Below are 10,186 nucleotides of genomic sequence, written 5' to 3'. Positions count from 1 at the left end.
ATACTTCATGTACTCATCAGTCTTGCTTTTGTGACTCTATTCATCTGTCGAGTAAAGTTAACTGGGGGCTGCACCGCACAAGGTGAATCGTATTGTACTTGGAACTCGCACGCTGAAATCCGCATTTTTGACAATGCAGCCGATGTTCAACTGACAGATCTGAGAACATTTATATTAAGATAAACGCGTGCAGTAAAATCATAAATAACACAGCCCTAAAAATGAACACAAGGTCGGATTTTGGGAGATAAATATGTAGAACAATGGTAACCCAATCAAACGGAGGTAGTGTATCTCAATAGAAATGTGCCAAACACTACACACGTCCAGGAGCCTGAAGCTATGAAGCTTGTCGCCACTTTTCTTATCCTTATCTGCGTGAAGTACATTGATGGTGGGTCATTTTTGATTAGCTAAATGCACGCAGCGTATAAACCTTTCATTCACATTATGTATTAGGCGTCGCAGAAATAATATAAACGGCTAAACTAATTTCATAATAACTTTTTTTGATAGTTTTTTCCGATTGGTATAGGTAGCAGCTGTTTTTGTGGCACTATTGCTTCGACATTTCAATAAAAGCGCTATACGCCAATTTTATTTTAATACCATGCTTTGTTAGGCGCGTTGGTTCATTCTGGAATAGATTGAGCACAAACGGACGAGACACAAGAAGACAAGACGGCTACACGAGCACTCACTGCCAACTCACTACCAACTCTACAGTTGGTAGTGAGCGCTCGCGTAGTCGTCTTGTCTTCTTGTGCCTCGTTCGTTTTCGCTCAGTCTATTCCAGAATGTATTTTATTGTATGCTTCATTCTGCAAAATTGCCTTACAGCAACCCATTATAAGAAGGAAATAACGACATCACTTATGGGCAATCATAAACTCGAAATTACAAATAGATCATGAAATTATAATTATTCAAAGCTTCGCAGCAAATATCGAGGCGGAACTAAATAAATAAACCCGTTTTTTTGTTTTTTTTTGCGCGAACGAGGACGTTAAACCAGTTTTGATTTATTTACCTAGGACGCACCTGGTTCAAAGACGCAAAGAAAGAAAATGGTATGTATTTGTCTTTCTATATTTCAGCTGACCCCCTAAATAATAGCGTGTGGCATGTGATGAATTGTTTCGTGAGATATAGATTCACGACAAGTTTACTTTCACATCACTAAAAGATATTGATGGTTACTCCAAATCGTTAGAATCTGCTGCGATATCAACTTGATTTCCGGCTCATTTTTTAACAAGGCGTTCATCATAGCTTCATTAATAGTTTATGAAATGCAAGGATGCAGTGTTTTTTTTATTGGCTGAGAAATATTTTATATCAACTGTAAATGTATACTCAACGACTTGCAAAACTTAGCATGAGGTGTTTTTATGACTGCTGCGTAGCAATATGAATGTCTTTTTTTTATGACACTGGTTTTATTATGAATGAATAACACTTCGTGACGAGGTAAGAAACGCACTGCGCATGAGAATTTCGGGTGACAGAAGCGCAGGTCCGATTGAAAGAGTATGTGGCAGAACTATAATCTCACGATTAGGCCATCACTATTTTTAAACAGTAGGCTAAATTAGGGTGACATTCACGTGAATTGTCCTGGGAGAACTGCGGAGAAAGATCTTCTCTATATGCGTGTTCTTACTAAGGAAATAACGGGCTTTATTCCCGAAACAAACTGAACTCTCACGGGGTAAGCTGAAGGAGTGGCTGGCCTCCTCTGAGCCACTCGTAGAATTGCGAACGCGCTCTCTTTCAGCGCCTTTTTAAAGCTATTAAACTATTAATTCCTCAAGTGCGTCAAGTGGAGTTTCGCAGATTAACAGCCTACCAACTTTGGCCGAATATGAGTACCAAGGAAGAGGTGGAAACTTTGTGTAAGTCAAGGCTGGCTGTAAGACGTCCGTTAGCAGAACACCCCTGCAGCGCCGTTGCTAAAATAGCCAACCCGCGGCCGCAACGAGGAGCAGCCGCCACCCAGCCGCCGCCATAGCAACCGCCACAGTTTCTTACACCGTCGCCAAGGGACAGCGATTTCAACACATTCAGAGTGGCAAGCAGTGCGCGTATTCCGGATCCGCCCGTCGCCATCTATTGGCTGTCGCTTCTTCGGCATAGCACGCTGTATCCAAACGCCGCCGGCGTTCTGATTCCCGTGCTGCAGCACAACGAGCTGAGGATCAACCAACTTGGCTGTGCCGAGCTTTGCGCAACTTAGTGCAAACTTCCCGCATCTTCTTTTTTTCGTTTTTTTGCTACAGCGAAAGAAACTGGAGAGCCAGTCGTTTTCCAGAGAAATACAGTGACGAGACATTTCTAGAAATACCGCAATGGCATAGGAGAGGATTTTACGCAAACAAAGCGAAAACGAGATGTAAATTCAACTATATATGACGCTTAATTTGACGCCTAGAAGCGCTAGCAGGCGCGGTTTATCTCTCTTTTCTAGGAGCCGGCATAAACACGACATTGAAACTACGTAGTTCCAAACAGTAGCTGACGAGGCACGACTCCATAATCCGACGCGAAAAACAAACCACGAGAGCAGATTTTTCTGTCCCTGAAGCAGAATGCCTACACCGCAATGGAGTCACCTCTGCGCTGATGCTATTGAAGGGCTCATAGTCAGCGCTTGTTAGAGTCAAAATGCAGTACTTCGCTTCACAAGTCCTACATGGTGGCGCTTGCTTCGACTATTATGAGTCAGAAAAGACAGTTGAAAAAGACGCTAAAAAAGAGTATATCTCGGCCTGTGCTACGTCGGGTAGCTGTTTTGATAGTAGAATGATAGAGCCCCTGGAGGCTGTATGGAGGCTGTATGCGAAGACCGAGGAGTTGTACGTTTCACCAGTCGAACACCTCGGCAGAAATTTTCTTTCTGCCCAGGTCGCGTGCACTTTGACTTGCGTCATTTCCGTGACGGAAGCGGTCTCAGGAAATTCTTGTTTGATGCCAACATAAGACACCTTCGTAATGAAATGCTGAACTGACGTGCCAAACAATCGTGCTGACTCAGGCATTCACTAACAGGCAAAGCAAAGATCCAACGTGGTTTCCAAAGCAAGGTTTTCTTTACAACTATTAGAATCACAAGAAAGTAAAGAGGACCTCGGTCGGTGTTGTGCTCTCCCGTCCCAGACGGGCTTTCGTCAAAACCTCCACTACACTATGGTATGGATGTGAGCGTTACCAGGAGAGTCCTTATTACTGGCACTCTATTCTCAAATAGTCGAATCCTCTATGTCATGATACGCTTGATGGGTTGTGTCAAGACTGCGTCAGTGTGCAACCAGCGATTCAAACAGAGCGCACACCCACCATTAACAGTGTTATACTAGCTGAATTCAGCAGCGTTACTTGTACATTTCTGATTACAAAGTGAAGCTGGTATAATTTTGTGTGGTTTACACCAATTTACTTCAATTTATTGGGTTAATTAGGGTCTTCATTTTTTTTCATTTTATGTCATAACGAAAAAGTTCTTTATTTTAAGTCACTTAAGTCTAAGCATTTGTGAATGCACACTTACTGGTAGCGGCTCATTCAGGTTGGACTACCGTGTCACTGGGTTGGGCCCATTGATACTGGACCTCGAAAGCACACCAGACTTCAGCTGAGATAAGCGAAGAACTATTCTTTGCTATGTTATGAGTATTTCAAAGGAAAAACTTGTCGCAAATACAAGCCTTTGTCTCGCCACCAAAGCGACATTCTGATGAAATTCTGCGTTTAATACAAGGTCAACACTTTTTGCCAATAAAAATGGCACATTCCAAACAACAAATCACAAAACGAAACAAAATATGTACGTTGGATAGAAATCAGGCTTACAACGAGAAAGCCTTTTTTACAGGTTCAATAAAAGAGCTGCGAAAAGCGTGCCTAAAAGCACCTTTTGTTGGTGTCTGTCACCCACTAAACGAGGCCTGGTATTACGAAAAGAAGGACAACTGCTGTAAAATGCTCCAGCGGGGCACCTGCGCCGGTGGCAACAACCTCTTCCCGACAATGAAAAGATGCATGAAATCATGCATACGTGAGTAGTTTTAGAACTTACGCCTTCTTTTTTTAATAAAATTTATTCTTCTCCGTAGCTCGCACAACCAACTAAAGTTAAAATATACCCGATATACAATGATCATCCCTCACCTATGTTTATTTCCATCGTGTAAAATCTATGCTGAGTGGCTGACCTCTATCAGGTTGACATTCACACCGTTTAAATGCAAAAATAATACAGGTAGGTCATTTTGGCTCTACTATGACTCTTGAATTTAACACTGAGATTTAACAAAAACGGCTAAAGTTCCGGTGAGAATCAGTGGAAAAGCTTTCAAAGTCAATCGTTGAAGGTAACTACAATAAATATCAACACATTTCTAGGTGAAAATCACAGCTGTAAATTTCCTAATTCTGACGCGCAAATAATAATATATAGCGGCGCTTTCCGAATTAGCACCTTCAGGAAAAAGCAATGCTGAGGACAAACTTTAGGTTGCCAAAAACATGGAGGGGACTCTAATTCTTTAATTATGCGTATGTTCTGGTAGTGGCACTCGCTTTTCGGCATTGGTGTGCCCTGGTGCATTCTTTATGTTCACTTTGTACACATAGTTTCACACTATACAACCAAGACGGGAATCAGGCGCTGCGATGTTCAACCAGCATGGGAATGATTGGAAGTACAAGCTTTGAATCAGTTTGTGTTAGCTAGCGAACTGTCTACAAGTCCGTTTCTACAGTTTCAGCGTCTATACTTAGCCATGTATAGTATACATGGCTAGGAGGTGGGAAAGGGAATTGAGGGTGAGGAGGAGTGATGCGAGGGTAAGGAGGACAAGGTTAGTAGGAGGTAAGAGGGTAATGCATAGCATATCCACGTATAGTATAGTAAAGCAAGGGGTTCGAAAGGGAAGTGAGGATGAGGGGCAAGGAAATGAGGAGGAGGGTATAGCACAGTAAGCGGAGGCGAGTGGAAGAGCGGGTCCAGTTGGAGTTTGGAGACCTGCAGGTGGGCAAGCGGAGAGCAGGTGGCGTGAGAGGAGAGGAAGAACAACAGGTAGCAGGTGGTAGGGCCGAGTCTGGCGTGGAAGAAGGCAATGTGTAGCCCCGCCGAGCGCTCGTTGTGTGACGTCAGTGATGACGTCACCAACCATCGAACCGTTAAATCAGTGAAGCTGGCCCCTCAAATTCGCTTTAAATTGGTGTTTACTAAGTTAAGTCAGTTGAAGGCACGCATAAATTTTTATGAGAGCGTTTTGCCAAGATGCTGTCAACTCAGCTGCAACATGACGGCGAAGTGAAGTATGCACACCGTCACGTTCCGCTGGCTCGGCTTTACAGCGGAGCAAGAGATGCGTTTCATACGAACCGCTGCTCTTACAACCATTGTGCGCACGGGAAGACGCGCCTGGCGTCACACCAGATGATACGCTTAGTGTTCCTATCTCTACGCATACTTTTTATTTAAAGAAATGGGTGATGCGTACTTTCGAGGGAAAATCCCGCTTGTTTGTTTTAACTGTTGTAAGAAATATTACATTATATTCCAATGCCAATTTTGAAGCACAAACGCAGCGCAATGCATACCCTCTTGCTTTTAATTTTTTCAGGATTCACTTCAACCTCTCGGTCACGGAAACTTTCTGCAATACGCTTTGCATACGGAATAATTAAGATAATATTATTGAAAACATCTTTTTTGTGATTTTGTCTGAAATTCGGTAAACAGGCGCCGCGAATCTCAAGAATTAAATCTATCCGAAGCAGATCCGAAGCCTGTGCGTCCCATCATTCCCACCGTGGTTGAATCGCCGCTCGAGGAGCCCCGCGTAAACACTAACGCCAGATTTTCCTGTAGCTTTTATAGTATAAAACCCTCCCATCAAAAGGACAGACCGTCTGTGGAATTTTTGTGCTGCTGTCTGAATTATGAAACTGTATGACTTTGAGAAAGACGCCTGTGGTTGAGATCTACCCTGCCAGGTGCCGCAACAATCCTAGCTACTCATAATTTTTCAATGGACGGAATTAATTAGGTTCCTTATTTTCGTGATAATTATATTACCCTTATCTTAAGTGAAGATTTGTTCCCGTGGCGTATGTATCCAGTGTAACTTAACTTGCAACAGTACCATCCATATCTATTCTTTAAATGTTTTCTGAATATTCGAACAAATGGAAGTGCTCAATCGGAAATGCTTAGAAATGAAACAAAGGTGTCACCAGACTCTCGTGCCATTAATAAATAACTGGCTTATTCAAAAGCGGTTGTCAATCATTTCCTCAAACATTGAGGTCTAACCTATGTTTGCAGTTATACTGGCTACCACTGTGGCCATTTGTCTAACATTTAATGTTTTTTTTAGCCTTGACTCCAAATAATTCGCCAATATGCCTTCAACGACCAGTGATCGGCAGCTGCGCGCCATTAATTGTGTCATGGTTTTATGATCAACTAAGCGACAACTGCAAAATGTTCAATCACACCATTTGCGGTGGAGGCGGCAACGTGTTCCTGACTGAAATGAAGTGCCAGGCAATTTGCAGATGTGAGTAGTAGAGTGATGTTTTACTTCTTGAATTTATTTACTTTACAGACGCTTTTTATGACCTGTAATGAAATATGTGATATCCTGATAGCTGTATGAGCAAACTATACAATAGAGATAAAGTTACTGAAATCTTACAAGGTAATTTTCTGCACACAATGTTATATAAGTAAAAAAACATATTTCACTCTAACATACGCATACCATTTCCAAGAATGTATAAAGAGCGTTAGCCAAGCGATTGCAATATGCACACGCAACTATAAGACACGTCTAAAAAATGTGCACATGCCGAACACGTTTGCGTATAAGATATGCCGGATTCCAAACATGACCTTGACCAATATGCTACTCCTATAACTTTTTCTTACCATGTATGCTTCGTCACAGCTTCTTGTGATGTAGTTATGCATTAAGGTCTATGATATTCCACAGATTGCGAAACGAATAAATAAGGAATGTACGAGATTTGTACGTGCCAATCGCTTTTCAGTGTTGTTGATCAAAATTTGAAATAAAAACTACATTGGTTGCATTTGAGGCATCGAGATAATATTATAGTGTGGCTCACTTTGGACACAGAGAAAGGCATGCCCACATACTCACGCGTGCGGGCGTGTGAGGTTCTGCGCGTCTATTCGTAAAAATATAACATGAGTCTAGTTTTGGCGCCACAGCAAAACAGACTTGAGACATACGAAAACTCTCTACGGATGACGGATGTGTTTATAATGACTGCGATGGAAGTGATTATAAATGCATACAGTACTGCAAAAGTCTAGAGAAACACCCTATGGCTCATTGTTCAGTGAGTGGGGGACGGCGGTTTAGGGAGCTATTAAAGCCGTTCCTAATAATGGACGCCGCCACAGCGCACACACGTGAATCGTGCACCCTTCGGTCACGTTTAGGTGTAGCTTAACAAAAATCGGTCTCTGAACCACAGAAATCGCTCTCGAATTTGTACTTCGGAACAGGCGTTCAAGATGCGTGGTTTGGAATGAACGACGCTGCGCTTGAATCGGCAATTAATTCAGGCGGAAATATTTATCCAGGAGCAATGTTTGTTGCCAGCAGCAACACATCAGTGCATGGACAGCACACGCGGCATCTAAATCCAGGTTACGTGGAAAGTTTCCGGCTCTGAATTTGGGGAATCATACAATGAAGATTTCGCGTCAAAAGCCTATATTCTAGCATTTTGACCAAGGGCAGCATTCGTTCGGAAGACCCTCAGAGATCGCTTATACCGAAAACGTTGCTCGCATTTATTATGCCGTGAAACATGCATCACACTTAGCGTAAGGAGAACTTTTTCGTGAGGCTAGTTTCCTTGTTAGACACAGCTAAATGAATCAAACAGACCATTATGTCAGGCAAACATCAGGGAGCATTCCGATTAATTGTTGCCTCTAACCGTACTGCAGTCTTTATAACATGAATTAAGGTGGACGAAAAATCACCCTTTCCATCGATGGGACCCAAACCCACAACATTCAAATATGCATTGCAGTTGTAACACATATTTATGTTGTAACAGACGCCCATCACCATATTTTCATGTCCACTTTTAGTTTCTAAAAAGAGTTCACATACATTCAGTTGTTTGTCTAGTTTCGTAATAAGTTTGCGTGCATATTTGATAAGAACACGAACCATAGAGTGATTTATTATGCAGCTTGGTCGGTTACAAATTCACCATTATTTCTTTATTTGTTCGAAGTAACCATTTACTTGAAATTATATATATTTCTTTGAATCTGATGGCTACCATTACATTTTTTTACAGTGAACAAAAAACCCAAGGCTGTCTGCAGCTTGAAACCAAGCCCTGGAAGGTGCTTCCTTGCTAATAAGAGGTGGTACTTCAGCGAAATTGATAATACTTGCCGAGAATTCCCTAAAAAACGCTGTGGAAGTAACGACAACGCTTTCTCAACGCAAAAGAAGTGCTTGGAAAGATGCAGTTGTAAGCCACCTTTTTATTCCTGGCAATTTGTAATTTCGCGCGCTTTTTTTGCAACTCTCGTGATTGCACGCTACAGTTACAACAAATTAATTATATGAATTCAAAACGGATAACTTGTAAAGAAATATCTGAGTTGTGCTATGAGCCCTGCGACTACGTAACAGTATGTTACAATATTTCAATTAGACACGCGGTATTTGAGCAACGACTTCCTATGGCATGGGTCCCCACCCGTTCTTGAAAGTCGTGCACGGAATATTACGGAAAACGACATAAAACATTTGCTTGTAATAAAGCATCAATATAGTGCAGACGAAGCTGATCAGTGCACGCATATTTTCATGCTGCATCGATATGCAAGAACACATCATGAAACGATTGATTTTTGAGACGATACTTTACAACCTTACACATAGGAACGTCAACCTGAACATCATGTTCGCATTGCCACGCATGACACAGACAACGACTTACACCTTAGCCTCAAGTTGTTGAAATCTACGCGAGGTAACGGAGCAGCTTACCAGGCTGAAGGAACGAGTGATTAATCATAGCTTGCATAAATGGGCGACATTAATTGACGCTGCCATCAGTGACTGAAACATTTGTATTAGCCATATGTTTGAGCACGTGCTCCACAAATCCTTTCGATATGCAGCGAAATTGGTTATCTTGAGACATTGTAGATTTCTCACATTTTAATTCTTATACAATCTTCAGCCAGCCACTTCACTCAATCCCGGTTAGCTCACATATCGAAAGTTGGGCAATTTGTAAATAAGTTGTACAGTAGCAATTAAAATGATGACGCTTGTAGTCTTTCACGTCAACTGCGAATCCCCAATGTTGCTCCTACTAGAGTATCACTCCACTAGAAAGACATGCACCTTCTCTTTGGCGGCAATGGTAAGATGAATTCAATTATGTGCATTTCAAAATAAGGAAAAGGAGAGAACAAAACAAGTACGGGTAGTTCCCGCTACCTTCCTAGGAACTTATCGACTGCTCGTTCGAACTATGAAGTTCACAAGGTCTTGCTTATATTCAAGACATTTGATAGTGTAAACTAGGAAAGTAAACTAAAATCCTATTTTGGGAAATATGCTATGGTAATGGCTGTTTTAATTTTTTCAGACAATAAAGCTACTTGTGTGAACTGCGAGCAAACAAAAGGAAATGAGCTGCCTGCTGTGAAGACGCCTAGGAAGCAAGACCAAAGCGCCATTAACAATGACATTCCACTCTATAGGACACATACTCTTTCCTAATCCAGCATACACTAGAAAAGGTTGTCTGGGCCACTTAATAGATTTCCAGCCATCCCTACACATTTTACTAGAAGTAAAGTACCAGCATTTTCCTGCGAGTTCTTCTTTAAGAATGCTTTCCGTGTCTCTTTGTCCCTAATAAAGCTTTCGGGTATATTTCCACACAAGTTTCTTAATACTTAAGCCAAAGGCTTAGGTTTGAGTGATGTTTTCCTTTTACTTGGGAAGGTTCAAAGTTCCCATAAATGCGTGATTCTGTTACATGTACGCGTATAAACGCAAATAATTTGTTATTACTCTTTCGCGTGCACAACCTTAGAGAGAGAGAAGAAATAGTAGAGAAGGAAAGGCAGGGAGGTTAACCAGTATAGGACAACCGG

The 10,186-nt window shown here is 41.8% G+C and overlaps 1 protein-coding gene across 1 annotated transcript; it reads left to right on the top strand.

The window, feature by feature from the left end:
• The first annotated feature begins 271 nt into the window (after window positions 1-271).
• Window positions 272-9,901, top strand: LOC119373429 (tissue factor pathway inhibitor 2). The gene is made up of 6 exons (XM_037643456.2): window positions 272-394; window positions 1,035-1,070; window positions 3,872-4,054; window positions 6,387-6,569; window positions 8,359-8,538; window positions 9,673-9,901. Exons 1-6 carry the CDS (start codon window positions 343-345, stop codon window positions 9,804-9,806), a joined length of 768 nt encoding a protein of 255 aa, XP_037499384.1. The 5' UTR covers window positions 272-342; the 3' UTR covers window positions 9,807-9,901.
• The last annotated feature ends 285 nt before the right edge of the window (window positions 9,902-10,186 follow it).

The sequence above is a fragment of the Rhipicephalus sanguineus genome, chromosome 11 (assembly GCF_013339695.2).
Source record: "Rhipicephalus sanguineus isolate Rsan-2018 chromosome 11, BIME_Rsan_1.4, whole genome shotgun sequence".
In the NCBI taxonomy this organism is placed as follows: domain Eukaryota; kingdom Metazoa; phylum Arthropoda; class Arachnida; order Ixodida; family Ixodidae; genus Rhipicephalus; species Rhipicephalus sanguineus.
Note: the sequence above shows the minus strand (reverse complement) of the source record. Positions and strands in the feature narration are given on the sequence as shown.